Source organism: Talaromyces proteolyticus (genome assembly GCF_021365285.1).
Source record: "Talaromyces proteolyticus strain PMI_201 chromosome Unknown BGW36scaffold_1, whole genome shotgun sequence".
NCBI classification, from domain to species: domain Eukaryota; kingdom Fungi; phylum Ascomycota; class Eurotiomycetes; order Eurotiales; family Trichocomaceae; genus Talaromyces; species Talaromyces proteolyticus.
In genome coordinates, this window is record NW_025764277.1 from 955,842 (window position 1) to 969,784 (window position 13,943).

General features: G+C 48.8%; 6 protein-coding genes across 6 annotated transcripts; 2 read left to right on the top strand and 4 right to left on the bottom strand.

Moving 5' to 3' along the window:
- Positions 1 to 38: 38 nt before the first annotated feature.
- BGW36DRAFT_366620 (putative methionine-R-sulfoxide reductase SelR) lies at positions 39 to 847 on the bottom strand. The gene is made up of 3 exons (XM_046214763.1): positions 825 to 847; positions 594 to 766; positions 39 to 535 (listed from the first exon to the last, which is right to left on the bottom strand). The coding sequence occupies exons 2-3, from the start codon at positions 697 to 699 to the stop codon at positions 168 to 170; spliced, it is 474 nt and encodes a 157-aa protein (XP_046077621.1). The 5' UTR covers positions 700 to 766; positions 825 to 847; the 3' UTR covers positions 39 to 167.
- A 321-nt stretch (positions 848 to 1,168) lies between these two features.
- On the bottom strand, positions 1,169 to 3,209 carry BGW36DRAFT_366623 (Smr domain protein). The gene is made up of 2 exons (XM_046214764.1): positions 3,026 to 3,209; positions 1,169 to 2,963 (listed from the first exon to the last, which is right to left on the bottom strand). The coding sequence occupies exons 1-2, from the start codon at positions 3,054 to 3,056 to the stop codon at positions 1,378 to 1,380; spliced, it is 1,617 nt and encodes a 538-aa protein (XP_046077622.1). The 5' UTR covers positions 3,057 to 3,209; the 3' UTR covers positions 1,169 to 1,377.
- A 743-nt stretch (positions 3,210 to 3,952) lies between these two features.
- On the top strand, positions 3,953 to 4,742 carry BGW36DRAFT_392725 (Ser-Thr-rich glycosyl-phosphatidyl-inositol-anchored membrane family-domain-containing protein; the record flags this gene model as incomplete). Its single annotated transcript, XM_046217728.1, has 4 exons — positions 3,953 to 4,001; positions 4,058 to 4,136; positions 4,187 to 4,318; positions 4,370 to 4,742. 4 exons carry the CDS (start codon positions 3,953 to 3,955, stop codon positions 4,740 to 4,742), a joined length of 633 nt encoding a protein of 210 aa, XP_046077623.1.
- Positions 4,743 to 5,354: 612 nt separating this feature from the next.
- Positions 5,355 to 7,730, bottom strand: BGW36DRAFT_392739 (putative chromatin remodeling complex subunit; the record flags this gene model as incomplete). Its single annotated transcript, XM_046217730.1, has 4 exons — positions 5,355 to 5,490; positions 5,548 to 7,255; positions 7,308 to 7,652; positions 7,703 to 7,730. The coding sequence occupies 4 exons, from the start codon at positions 7,728 to 7,730 to the stop codon at positions 5,355 to 5,357; spliced, it is 2,217 nt and encodes a 738-aa protein (XP_046077624.1).
- Positions 7,731 to 9,029: 1,299 nt separating this feature from the next.
- BGW36DRAFT_353433 (uncharacterized protein) lies at positions 9,030 to 10,649 on the top strand (the record flags this gene model as incomplete). Its single annotated transcript, XM_046213435.1, has 4 exons — positions 9,030 to 9,260; positions 9,311 to 9,451; positions 9,500 to 9,704; positions 9,841 to 10,649. The coding sequence occupies 4 exons, from the start codon at positions 9,030 to 9,032 to the stop codon at positions 10,647 to 10,649; spliced, it is 1,386 nt and encodes a 461-aa protein (XP_046077625.1).
- Positions 10,650 to 11,054: 405 nt separating this feature from the next.
- On the bottom strand, positions 11,055 to 13,820 carry BGW36DRAFT_421584 (putative C6 finger domain protein; the record flags this gene model as incomplete). The annotated part of the gene is made up of 7 exons (XM_046219588.1): positions 11,055 to 11,956; positions 12,025 to 12,620; positions 12,671 to 12,878; positions 12,928 to 13,175; positions 13,232 to 13,344; positions 13,414 to 13,559; positions 13,640 to 13,820. 7 exons carry the CDS (start codon positions 13,818 to 13,820, stop codon positions 11,055 to 11,057), a joined length of 2,394 nt encoding a protein of 797 aa, XP_046077626.1.
- Positions 13,821 to 13,943: the final 123 nt, after the last annotated feature.

The following is a 13,943-nucleotide window of genomic DNA, read 5'->3' on the forward strand; positions in this document are numbered from 1 at the left end:
GTAGTTAGGTCGCAGTACTAGGCAGTAATACCCGCTGTGGCGAGGAAGCGCTTATCTGTAGGCCTTCATTAAATACTATCTATTATCTGATCAGACCGCTACAGTACAATAAAATTTTACAATTTAGTATTCTACACACGCTGAGCTTATATTTGACATATATGGAGCTACTTCCCCTCTGATGCCGCAGCATTCTCGGAGAATTTCAAACTCACACTATTCACACAATGCCGTTCATCAGTCGGCGTCGGATACCCTTCGCCCTTGAAGACATGCCCCAAATGGCCTCCACAGTTGCTACACACAATCTCCGTTCGCTCCATGCCAAAAGCATTATCGACATGTCTCGTCACAGCGCCGGGGATTGCGTCAAAATAGGCTGGCCAGCCGCAGCCAGATTTGAATTTGGTGTCGGCTTTGTAGAGAGGAGCATCGCATGCGGCGCAATTGTAGACTCCCGCTGAGGGATGATGTTTGTCGTATTCGCCAGTGAATGCGGGCTCCGTGCCTTTTTGGCGGATTACTCGGAATTGCTCTGGGGTAAGTAGTGTGATTAGTCATATATCTAGAGAATGTAAAAGCAATGATGATACCTGGACTGAGAACTGCCCTCCATTCTTCATCCGTTCGTTTGTCAGGGTACGACATGGTGTTCTCTGCGCGTGCGCTGGATCCGAAAAGCGAGCCGAGAAAGGACATCAGCGAGACGGCTCTCAGAGTCCTGGATGAAGGGAGCCGAGCTCGTTTGGCGCTGGTGTGGAGCTGGCTGCGGTTGATACTAGCTGAGCGCGCGGGGTTGAGGATCGGAGGTTTTGGGAGCGTACAGATTGAGGAGGGGGTCCCGGCGGGGTTTTTTGTAAGTATTGGTTTGCGGGTAGCTAGCGACGCTATGGAGGTTATTTGATGGAGGGGTTGATTCAATGAGATAGATTTTTGTTGTACGCGACGGTAGACTCCGGCCATGTCTTTTGTACTTTTATATACCGGGGTCAGAGGAGGATTTGGAATCTTGTCTCTCAGACTAGACGAATAGGCGCTAGTGCTCGATTAGCTACTTAGCAGTAAGTGGTAAGTAGTGGGTAGAGCCTCAGCCTCTGAGGCGTAGAATGATTCCAAATGCATGGCCATTACGTCATTTGCCGGCATTCTATACAGCATAAAGTACATGCGCAAATATGCTGAATTTCTATATTTGACTATTTGAAATATATAGAGATGAGATATTATACAAGTTCTATTTCATCATTGGCTAGTCGTAAAATCCGAGCGCTGACATTACCTGGATATGGATGCAAAGTCTAGAACAACATCTAACAGATCCAAATCCAAAGGGTATCTACATACACCATAAAATGCATTCCAATAACCTGACGGTAGTCACCGACGGCGGCTTTTGCCGGTAACAATGAGGACTCCATCCGCAACTTCAACTTTCCACCCTTCTGTCGCCAACATCTTGCCAACCGCAGGACCCAATCGCGACGTGCCATCACGACTATGGCGACCAGCGCCAGTAATAATTCGATATGGTCCCTGGGCTGATCCTCCAACTGCATATTTCGTATCCCCAAGAGACTCCCACCACCGCGAAACACGGTCACTAGCAATCCGAACTCCGTCTTGAACACTCACGCCGTGAAGATCAAGCGAATCAACCGTTGACTGTGCGTTGACCAGCGCATCTGCCGCTGCAGATGCCTCCCTTTTCGCCTTCTCCAAATGCTCGCGGCCGACTGATGCGTAATAGGCGGCTGCACCGCCCATCAGACGATCGGATTTACCACGACGATAAGCAGCTGATGCTTTGACAAATGCCGTGGAGCCGGCCGCAAAGTGAGAATTTGCTATGGTTTGCGCCGAGTTGTATTCTAGTGGTATTCGAGGAAGCGCAGCTGATGGCCGTGCTGGTCTCTCTTCTTCATCGTCAAGAATAGGAGCCGGAGCGGCAATGCGAACGATGTCGGATGCTTGCCGTGAAGGCTGAGCGAGAGTAGCTCTAGCCAGCTCGTTGGCAGCTGATGTTGAATGAGCCGTGATACTAAGCAGCCCTTCTAATATTGGGATTGAAATGGTGGGGAAATCTTGCACAAGCTCTGCGACCTGCGCTACAAGCACTTCGTCGTTGCTGCCGGTTTTGAGAGTGTTCGCTGCTGCGAGAAATCTAATTGTTTCTGGAAGAGACGCATGGTTCTGGTGGTAAGCTGACGATACGGTCTCCCTCCTAAGCACTGACGAGGTGCGAGAACATATAAAATCTAGATCCTCTTTTGCATCGTCCCATTTATTACGAATAGGTGACTCTGGCGAGTCAAGAGACGAGAATCCTGCAGGAGCTCTTGTTTTTGCTTTTCTATTCTTGCCTTTCTTCCTTCCGTTCTGAGGAGACACGAATCCGTCAATGCCTTTCGGTATAGATATTCTAGCATCTTCGTCAACAGGGGACTGGCTTTCTTGGCTGTCGAAAAAGGCGATATTGAGAAGCAGATCCATGGAACGATCCACATCGCCATCGCATTTGGTAAGAGTATGTTTGATCGTAAACTGTGCGACAGACGGAAACATTTCTGATAGATAGCCAATCTTTTCCTCGACTGTCATGCCCGTCAGACTCGGCATCCCATTGGAGTCGATTATATATGATTTTATGTTTGAAGTCCTGGCAGTCTCGCTGTCTATCACAAGAGACGAAAGGTCTGATCTCAGACTCGTAATATCGGTCTCGCGTGATCCGCTGGTGTCGTTTCGCGATGTACTGCCATCATTATCAACCAAATCCGCAGCACTCAAGCCGCCCGTACCCGAGGGGTCGAATGGCAGGTCTTGCTGTTCGTCTGCCGTCGCTTTCAAAGCATCCAAAATATCTTCGAGCTGCTTCAAGCTCTCGCAGTCGGCGAGGTCATAATCCGAGACGATAGCGCTGAAAAGCGCCGAATCAAGGGGGGGGAGTAGGTATTTTCGAGTTCCTAGACACCAGATTCAGAAAATTAGTTTGTGCCGGTGCCTCGACGTTCAACCAGGATAGCACGTACTTGGAGTTTGGTTGTACTGTCAACCATCGTCGGAATAGTAGTCACGGCTCCAGGAAGGGACTAAGGCAGGCATCACTCTAGAAATGGGAATAAGGATAAATAGATCGAACTATATGAATAGTAAATAGCTGGTGATACAAATAGCAGAGATATAAATCACAAATCACAGTGGCAGTGACATGTTGAATAGAGAAGATGTCGAGCCGGGGCAGTGCCGTTCTTCTTTCTGTTTACAGCCGTACCCGTTGTTACCGCTAGTAATGAATATTGTTATTTATTACACAATGGATTTTAATCCTGTCTTGTCCCTTGTTATCTTCTATCACGGTAGCCCCTTATTATATCTCATCCTGCGTCCCATCCCTTGACATGTCACTTCCTTCGGCACAGAACCTGTCATTTGACAGGAGATAACAATCGCTCCGCGTCTGAGACAATAAGAATGTAATTATTATACTTACATGTCATATGCATCCTTGCAGATCCAATACGGACATCCATGCACGTACAAAGCTCCTATATACTTCTGCAGACAGGTCTTGATACTCATGGATAAACAGTTATACTTGGTATCATTACCGTGAGAGACTTGTCTGTATGACTGGTAACTAAACAGTTATTTAATACTATGATGTAGTACATAATGTTGTAAAGCTGGTTCGATATAGAACTGAACTAGGGTGGTCGCCGAGATCTGCGAGGGCTCCGAGTCTCAGATAGGGATGGCCCAAACAGGAAGGAAGGACGGCCCTCCTGTGCAAACGGAGGGACATACGAGCAGCCCTTGACAGAATCCTGTTTTCTTCAGAATACTTAAAGACTGTAGCACCCAGTCCTCGACGTGAGAACACAGTACTCGTTTGCACCCGAAGACATCTCTATCTATCAGCCATACTCTTACCTATCTCGCATTCAGCATCAAGATGCATTTCAAGGTCAATACTGCGTTTGTGTTTGCAGCGACTGCCTCTGGTGTGACATTAACCATCACATGCTGTCTGCGTACCACATACTGATATACTCTACAGCACTGCAAGTCACTTCGCCCACCAAAGACACAAATGTCGACCTGTCCAAGTCGACTGAGATAACCTGGAGCCATGTTGAGTAAGAAAACTCTCTATCCCAAAAGACAAGCCTAACCATCAACCTCCCAGATCCGACCCTACCTCCTTTGACATTGAGCTCGTGAACGAGCACGTCAATCCCGCCGTCGCCAAAACCATCGCCACAAACGTGCAGACCAGCGCCGGCTCGTATACCTTCAGCAACCTCGACGCAGCAGCTGGGTAAGTCCCTACACTCACCATTGACAAGCATGTATGCGTTTAACAGCCCAGCAGGGAAGGATACCAAATCAACTTCATCTCCAACGAACCCCAAAATACGGGTATTCTTGCACAATCGCCCGGCTTTGACGTTTCCAATGCTAGTGGAAGCAGCTCGACACTGAGCGCCGAGTCGTCGACGACGTCAGGCAGTTCGACTAGTACAGGTAGCTCTAGTGCTACTACTTCTACCACGGGAACATTTACTTCGACTTCCATGTCGATGACCAGCGGGGCCTCGAGCTCGGCGAGCAAGACAGCTTCGGCGAGTCACTCGGGAGTGTCGTCTTCGAGCACTGCGCAGCCGAGTACCGGTGCGGCGAGTGCGTTGGGGGTGTCGGCTGTGGGTAGTGTTGTGGGTGGTGTCCTTGCGCTTTTGTTGTAGGGTTGAGGGTGGGTTTGAGATGTGTCTGGAGATGGGAGCGCGTTGATTGAAATGTGCTTTTTGAGAGCTTGTATTCCATAAATAGCAAGTGGATCGGATAGTAAAACTAATGATGAGTCTTTTCTATGATTTTACATTAATCCATCCTCTGTATTATCAATCCGTTGAATTGAAATTTCATCCATTAGTAGTGTTAGAATTGCTATTGACTAGACCATCGATTGAACTAATGTACATCATCAGGAAGAAATCTTGAAAAACACCGCTCATATTCGCCGTAGGTCTAAAGCCTCTGCACCCCAGCCTTCAGACAACCTGAAACTCCATAAAACCATGACGAGACCGTCCTGAAATAAATCAGCGCCAGTCAAATAGAATTAGACCACTCAGGCCATTGAGAAAGAAAACCCAATTGTTTTTGATGCCTCCTAAAACCTCCGGGGGAAAAAACCCCTAGCCACACACCATACCAGTTGATCTTGAAAAAAAAATCGATATCTATCCTTTGATATTATCAGAGCTTGCAGGCGATTGAAGTAATGAGCCCTAACGAAATAACTTGCAACAAGGTACTCATAAGTTGCTGTCATCAATGTCGTAGAATCCATGACATCATGCATGACGTTTGGGTAGGGTCGGCAGGCACTCGTCGAGCAAGAGAAGAAGCTCCGTCAACGGTCCCCGCAAAGTTTTGTTGTGATCCCATTTATTAAAGAGGGTATCGCGGCTTGTGATAAAGCATGCGAATCTCGATTTTGGATGATGGATGTCGACGTCATCTGCAGTGCCGTCGGGGGACGTGTACTTTGCTATATTGCGCAAAATCAAGCATGCCTTGTACGCAACACCGTAAGGCTCCCCTTCGCTAGTTACCGGGGTATTGTAAAATGACGAACGACGCACGATACGCGGTTGGAGAATCTTACGTGCAAGATTAGGTGGCTTGGCATTCGGTTTGCGAGGTAAAGGCAAATGAGATGCACCGACGTGTTCAGCAACCAAGCTAGTATCATCACTAGGTCGTCTGCACTCTGTACAATCTTCCCATTTGCATTGGTGAATGGGTTTATCAGCCTTCTTAAGAACATAGCATCCAGGTGGACTCCTAGGCTGAAGTGCCATATGATCTTCAAAAACATGTTTGCGAAGATCCTCCGGAAGAGTGAACGCACGGTCGCAATATTGATTTGGCGGATTACCAACAGCCCACCTGCAGTAAAGATAGGGCCATCCATCAAATGTTAAAGCCGTTTCAAGTGGACGTATTCCCTTGATGATGAACTTGGTCGTCTGTCCGCCAGCAGTTTGAACAGGAACAACCTGAGCTTGGGCGTTGGTGAAAGTCGTGCTCACATTCTTGATGAACTCAGCTGCGGGTAGAACACCACTACCGTTCTCGTTGGGGTTCACAAAGCGAGCCTGATACGCCTGCCATAAGGCAATCTGCGTAATCTCGCAGTCCGCATCCTCGATGAAACAGCATCTGAGCCATTTAGAACTGCGCTCGGGTTCAGACAATTCCATGAGTTCTTTGAGAAGCTCAGGTGGCACTTTAGGAATTGTGCTAGGGGGCGGAGCACGCTTCTCTTCTTGGTGAACAGTCTCCTGATCTTCTTTTACAGCTTGAAAGGTAAGTAACACCACCATTCTTTTGACGAACATGATTGGCATGTTAACAAGATTGGCGAGATACTCGACATTTTCAGGAATGCAAGTGAACTGATACCAAAAGTCCATGGCAAGTTCAAGGATATCCAAGTCACCCTCAAGTAGCGTGTAGTGTAAGAGGCGTGTAAGATGCTTCTTGTCAACATTCAGCATAGCCAGGTGGTCCTTAGGCCCCTCCTCGATCTCTTTTGAAAAAGCGGTGAGAGCAAAAAGACCTCGAGTGACGTGAGCCCGGTCTTCATCACCGATAAAGCGGAACAATGAAATGCACAGCGGGTCATCCGGGGCAGTTGGGAGAAATTTTGTGACATCTGCTGCGATATCAAGAGCGTCATTCGTGAGTTCATTGAACCGATTCTCGTAAGGAAGATTGAACATCACAACAAGAAAGTCACGGAGAAGTCCCTTTGAATAATTTGCGATGAACTTGGCATTCTCGGGCAGAGTACACATGTTGCGTAAGGCCAACATAGCCTGCTTAATGAGTCGCAATTCGTCGGCGTATTCGTAAGTCACGAGCGTATCTCTTGGAAGTGTGACCGGTATCTTTTTGATACGATCAAGGATGTCGTTAGTTCCCCACAAGGTATTGAGAACATTGGGGCGATGCATCTGCTCAGGCCATTTGTAGTGATCACGCAAAAATTCCCATTTGACGCCAGTGCAAAGCCATGTGATGTCCAAAGCCTTTTCCATCAATGTCTCCATCATTTGTGGAAATCCTTCAAATCTCAATTTGTCACCACGCTGGTGCGACATATTGACAAGATGAAACAAGGCAAAGTCTACTTCGTTTGGTATTCCGGACTGGAGACCATAATGAACGCGCTTGTAAATGTTGGTGGCTACGACGATGTTAGTAAAGAGAAGTCAAGATCCATCACAGATGATACATACGGTTTGGGAGATTAAGAAACCGCAATGGATAATAGGGATCGTAGAAATCAGGTGCTTTTAGCTCCCTCGTCCTCTTGGCAAAAACTTCAGGCTTGTTGCCAGGAGTGGCGACTTCTCGAGTTGACATCGGCACCTGTCTCGTATCTTTTCCCTCGAAGTGGTCAATGTTGAAAAGCGCACTGGATGGGTTTGAAATATCAGGCCCCGCAGAATGAGAATTCGGTGTCTGACCGGTGGGGGTTCCTTGGAGTGAGTTGGGCCCTTGTCCACCAGAGCGAGTTTGGCGCACCGGGGCGGTGTCAGGGATAAACGGCTGGTTTACTTTTGGTGCCTGACGTAGGCCCTCTGGTGATGGGTTAGTTGAGGCAGAAATTATACAGCAGGCGCAGACTAACCACGAAGAGAGGATCGAGTGGATGCCATAGTATCGTCACTTTGGCTACTTGAATAAAAGTTGAAGAAACCGTCCGCCGAACGCCCGGGACAAAACAGGCCGACAAGTTGCTCAATCTCAGCACGCTTAGCGAGGATTTTTTCGCGCGAAGTCCTAGCGCTTTGGCTTTGCGAGGAAGGCTCTGTACTGTCTCCAGCTGGGGGTGTCGAGTTGACTTGCGGCTCAGGCCCAGCAGTCCCGTTTACGTGCCGATCAAACGTGCTGTCTCGCACAAATATGTTAGATAAGTCAAAATAATCGTAATCGCGAGGATCAAAAGAAAAACATACAGTAACTGTTCAATGTATGATTCTTTCAATTGTTCGCAGAGGTGCGGTTCTATTCCCAAGCTCGTGCAGATCGCAGTCCACTTGAGCTCGGATAGGCGATCAAGGCCGCCCTCGGCAGCAATCCTCTTGAAAAGATGGAAGGTTTCGAAAGCAGTTGTGATTCGACCACGCACCTGTAAACCTTGTGTCGGGGTCGCACTGCAAGTATAACACAAAGACTCAGCAAAAAGATGTGGCCAAACAGGACAGGACAGAGCCGGGCGAGCGGTACTTACCCCCTTGCGACACAGAAGTCGCTGAGGGACTCGTAAAAGCTTTCTTCTGAATAAAGCGATGGATGCTCAGATAATGCTGGGAGCCAGTCTGCAGCTGGAGACAAGAAAGGTTCAGCTTCCTCTTCCTGGCGGCCAAAAGGCGCGGCTGGGCGATTGGCTCCTGCCATCACCGCGTTTGCAGGTCACGTGCACAATGTGCCGCCTATGCTCTTTGGGCCTAGCCGTGAATATCACGTGAAGATAGGTTATCTTGTGAACAGAGAGGGTGGAAGAAATAGAGATGAGATAGAGGGGAGTAGGTGAAGAGAGGAGAGAAAAGGGGAATAAAAGAACAACAAAGGATTGCAAGCAAACAAACACCTAGCGCTGTTAAGATGAAATGGCATTAGTCTGTCTCGGCACAGAAGCTGCCAGAGAAGACATGTGCAGCTCTATTCATGCCTCATGATTATGATCATGGTTACTGTGTGCTTATTGACAGCCTCTGATTGTGTATAGAATATACTAAAATGCAAATACTAGCAGTTTCTATTTTATTTATTGTATGGCATGAGTCTGCTAGAATGGCCTTGTATATAGATGTATACAGGGTGGTATGGGCCCCCGTCCGCGACTTCCTCCTCTTTCCACTCTCCATACTAGGTGAAACAGCCATCTCATCCTCGAGCATAATACAGGATTGTTTTAACAGCACACTCATTGACTTCTTTGGAAACCCCCGGCCATGTCTATCCGGCAGTTGGTGTCGAAGCAATCTATGGTGCTAGCCCAATTCCCTCTGGCCAAATACTCATATGTCGAAACCCTCGTCAACCAACATGAGTCTCCTAACTGGACGCACTCGCACTCGAGCGATTTGACTATTATTATCGAAAAGGAGGAGCCATCCCCCTCGGCAATTAATTTTATGCAACCAAAACTGAGGCTGCGCGTCGTTCGAGCCCAGGAGAATTTGGTATGTCTTTACGACGATTGATACAGTAGGGGACTAATAACACGCTTTAGGAGGACCTCGATCTGAACTTCTTGGCCCGGGAAGCTACCCAGCAAGCGATTGAGAAGCAAACAAGGAATATCAAGCCCTTGGTTGCCATTATCGTCAAGGATCCTTGTTTAGCCGTTCGATATCCATTTGGTAAAGATCAGGTTGGTTCTACTTCACTTGTCAAGACTAGTGACTAATACTTGCTTTAGATGCGCCGCTTCCAGCTGAAGTTCTGCTCAAGTCAGGATTGGAGCGATACCCTGAATATATTGAGAGAAATCAACTGCTATTACAGCGAATCTTCAACCGAGCACCCATCGCGGTCAGCAAGTATACGACCGGACTCGTCATCGTCAAGGATCATGACTCCAGTCACATCATTTTCAAGTATAAACAGCGATTGGAGACAACGAGGTACGACATCCATGGACAGTCATTTGTGGAGCCAGGGGTTGTCCAGAAACCACTCAAGACTGGGAACTGACAGACAGTCTGTCAATGGTATTCGCCCATCCTCCTTTATGTGATTATTTTCTGATTCGATTTGTAGCGTCTTCCCCGGCTTCGCTCCCATCGCATCGGTTCATCGATACTAGTACCGCGACAATTCCGGACGAGACTATCAAGGACATGACAGGTGAGCGCACGTCAACGCAAGCAGCAGAAAGACCCATTACAGCACCGGCATATGATAGTCAAGCACTCGACAAAGAACTGCCACCAAAACGAGACCTTCCATTCTCTAGACCCGGAACACGCCTATCTCACACACTAAACAGACAACCGGCAACCCGGTTCTCGAGACCAAGCGAAACAAGTTCAAACACTCAGCAAAACCCTACCCCTTCTGGTTTTGAAATGACCACAGCATCGCCACGCCCACATACGGCTCAGTCCACACAGGTCCTCGCAACAAGCTCTCCTGCACGCCAGCTCCGCTTAGAACTAGAAGACAAACAATGGGGCACAAACCAGGAACAGAAGCCATCACCGCTGGCAGTCAACGCCTCTTCACTACTTCTCGATACTTCCATCTTCCAACCATTTAACCCTATTAACAACAAACCACACGCCAAAGGCCCTCCAGCTGCCTCCTGCATTGGTTCACCGCCTACACTGGACACCTCACCTACATCTCATCAACAACCTGTTACGGGCCAAGAAGCCAGCAACATAACCAAACCCCCCCACGTTACTCCATTGCTTTCCACAGACCTATCCAGTTTCCTCACAACACCAGAATCAGAACGCTCGGCGCTAGTCTCCAATTGGATCTGCCAGCAACTCGAAGATGACGGTTTTCGTGCCCTGTGCCAAGATGTCGAGCGAGTATGGCAGAGAATCGCCCTTGGGTCTTAGTGTGTCATTAGCCGTGTTAGATTATATGTTTCGTTATCTGACATACTTAATATAAATAGTCTAGTAGGACTGCCTACAAGACGAGCAATCGAACAATGAAAGCTAAAATCAAAACAATAACAATGTTCTTGCATTCAACACATCCAAATTCATATCGCTAGCTTGATTAGCTTGATAATACATATCCCATCAATAGCTGACTCCATCCTATACGCCTTCAATCCTAAGATACAATCGATAAAAGAGCAAAGAAGACACACGTAACACCTAACACCGCAAACATTGATGTCACAAATCACATTCATCCATTTTGATTACCGCATCAAAGCTCGGCTCAGCTACGCAAAGCAACCCCCGTTATACACCGCACTGGAATTTTACCAAATGTTTTACCTCATATTTCACCTAATGCCGCGGGATTGGCGCGACACTCAATACATTCATAAATCCCCTGCGCAAGGCAAGGCTGAAATCGACGGTGTTGTTTACGTTGTTGATTCCGCCACCGGACGTACCATCGGCTGCTGCGCCGCCGTCAAGGCTGATGTTGACTGCACCGCCGCCGGCACCGTCGCTACCTGCAGCCACGCCCTCGGCGCCGACGGCCAGGTCGGCGAGGTGTTGTAGAGATCGTTGCTCGTTGGGCCCGACAAGTGGCGCGGAAGAAGTGGTGGGGTTGGCGCCGGCGGATGTGCCGTTGGTGGTTGTGTTGTTTTGGTTTTGGGTGATGGAGTCTGATGGCTGATTATGAGGAGTCGGCTTTTCAGCCTCGATCCAGCTGCGTAGTTGCCGGTCCCAATGCGGGGTGGAGAATAGATCGTCGAATTCGCCGGCGAGAGCGGTGGTTTGGGCTCGGCGGTCGAGGATTTGCTCAACGTTATTGAGGATTTCCCAGCAGAATTCAGCGCAGAGGGGTAGTTTGGATGCTTCTAGGAGGGTTAACGTGGCTAGAGCGAGGGAGTAGATGTCGAGGGGCGAGGGAAGTCGGGTTGTGGGGAGGATGTCCTTGTGCATTTCCTTGACGAGGGCTTCGGCGGAGTGGATGACTTCGTAAGGCGCGAAGACGTAGAGGGGGCGGGTGATGTAGAGGTTGATAGTCCAGTAAACTTGTGGTCCGAGGGCTTCGAAGTATCCAGGTGGTGTGTTTAGGCGATCGACCGTGCCGAGACGTTGCTCGATATTGAGGACAGATCGGAGCATGTGGAAGAGAAGAGAACGAGATATCTTCTTAGACCTGGGATTAACGGACAACACCTCGGGGTCCGTCTCGACTACGCGCAAAGCGGCAGCGAGCTCGCTCGAGTAGGCTGGATTTTAATTAGCACGGTTGATTGAGATGGAGGTGGTTGAGGGTGGAGAATGGATGATTACTTACCAGCGAGTTGAGAAGCTGCGAAACCCATGAACTTAGGGTCCGAAGGCAGATGGATGTCCTGAAGATCATCTTCCATGATATCTCGTTCCCCAATCCCTACTTGGTGCCACCGACATAGAATGCTTGCAGCAAACCATTCACGACGAGCAAGGTTTGCGTCCGAATCGACATCTTGGAGGTCAGGGAATGGGTCTCGGTTTTGCTCAAATTGCTTGGCTACTTTATAGGCCAAGATGGCGAGATGATCGACAAGTGTCTGCTTTGGAACACCGTCCTTGCCATGCATATTGTCGGGACCGCGCTTATCACAGTCAATGACCAGGAAGCACAAAGTCTGGATCCAGATTAAGTTGACTGGTAAAGTTCGGAGGTTATGAGGATCCCGAAGATGTGTTGAAAGTAGGTCGATAGCACTGTTCACTGATTCTACATTGTGAAATGTAGCTTGGACACGCTCGATATTAGTGTGGGTAACGGAATATAGAGCATATGCAAACACCTCTTGCAGATGTCGGTTGCATTGATGAAGAATTGCCAGAGACTTTTCCTTTGAGTGTGGCAGAATGGGCAGAATGGGATGGATTTTGTCGTAGTATCTGCAATGTATTAGACTCATTCATAATTTTATAAAAGTAGCTGAACGTACGTTTTCAAGGCCCCTTCGTCAACTGGATACGATATCGTTGCCTCATTTGCAGACTGAGACAGAATCCCCACGACTGAGTCAACAGACAAGGGGTTTGTCAGGTCGTGCTCTCGTCCATCTTCATTCCAGTATGGCGCTGTCATCTTGTTCTGCACAATGTTGATATTGAACAGGGGATAGCTATCAGGCAGGGTTGCAGCTGTTTCTCCTGGTAAGAGTCAATATGAGAACAAGAGGTCCAAAAGTAATTCACATACCAACAGTAGCTCCTTGACCGCGAGAGGTCAGACTCGTCTGCCCCAAGGGAAGACCATGAATACCTTCGCTCATAGAGAAGGTGCGCTTCCGACCAAGAAGGCTCCCGTCCATTGGAGGGGAGAACTCATGGTATGCGCGGGGAGACGAGACCTCATTTATGCCCTGGTACTGCATATCCTGGTGCGGCAATCCTGGCTGCATCTGAGATTCCAACGTGTTCAAACGCTCTGCCAGCTCCTTAATATAGCTAAACAAATCCATCATTAGCCTTACGGTCGTATTAAAACGTACTTATCCACATACCCTTTGCTGGGTCCTCTCTTCATCGGTACACGGCTGAATTGACAGGCGACGCCGAGACGACGACAATTGGAACATGTCTCGACACCAGACTCTGAGGTAGCATCGCAGCGCACCTATTATCCGTACAGTTAGTCGGGTCAATTGACGTGTTGTGGGTTTTGTTGATGCGGCGCGAAGCTCACCTTCTTCCGCCTACATTCGTCACAGGCGCGCGACACCTTCGATCGCTTACGTCGAGCACTCTGGTCGCCATAGCTCAGATCGTGGTTTGGATCGACACCGACCTGTTGGTTTGGGGGGAAACCGAATGCGTTGTTATGTTGCTGATCTATCCGAGACGCGACGCACGTTAGTTTGATACGACACGCAGTTATGTTTCTATCGAGCGCGGAAGGCGCGATGCCATACCAGTATTCGGTCCATCTGCCAGGTTCCCTCCAGTAGCATCGCGCGACAGCTCTGCAGTGAGGATCTCATCCGCAGTGAGCTGGCGGCCGCCGTAGTACATGGCGCCTTGACCGACTTGCGCCGGATTAGGCGAGGCGTAGGAAGGCGTCGGAGGCAAATCAGGCTGCTCGCGAGAATTCATTTTTGGTGAAGCTCCATGCAGCGACGGTGTTGGGTGAAATGATGGATGGAGCGAAGCTCCGGGAGTTGGGGAGGATCAGGGTCGGGGCGGGTGGTGTTGCGGAAGGGCGATGATGATGGATGG

Excerpts from the sequence above, each read along its gene's own strand:
- BGW36DRAFT_366620 (XM_046214763.1), bottom strand. The coding sequence starts at position 699 with ATGTCCTTTCTCGGCTCGCTTTTCGGATCCAGCGCACGCGCAGAGAAC. Across the intron at positions 536-593 it reads GAGGGCAGTTCTCAGTCCAG|AGCAATTCCGAGTAATCCGC; the intron begins GTATCATCATTG and ends TACTTACCCCAG.
- BGW36DRAFT_366623 (XM_046214764.1), bottom strand. The coding sequence starts at position 3,056 with ATGGTTGACAGTACAACCAAACTCCAAGTAC. Across the intron at positions 2,964-3,025 it reads TACAACCAAACTCCAAGTAC|GAACTCGAAAATACCTACTC; the intron begins GTGCTATCCTGG and ends TCTGGTGTCTAG.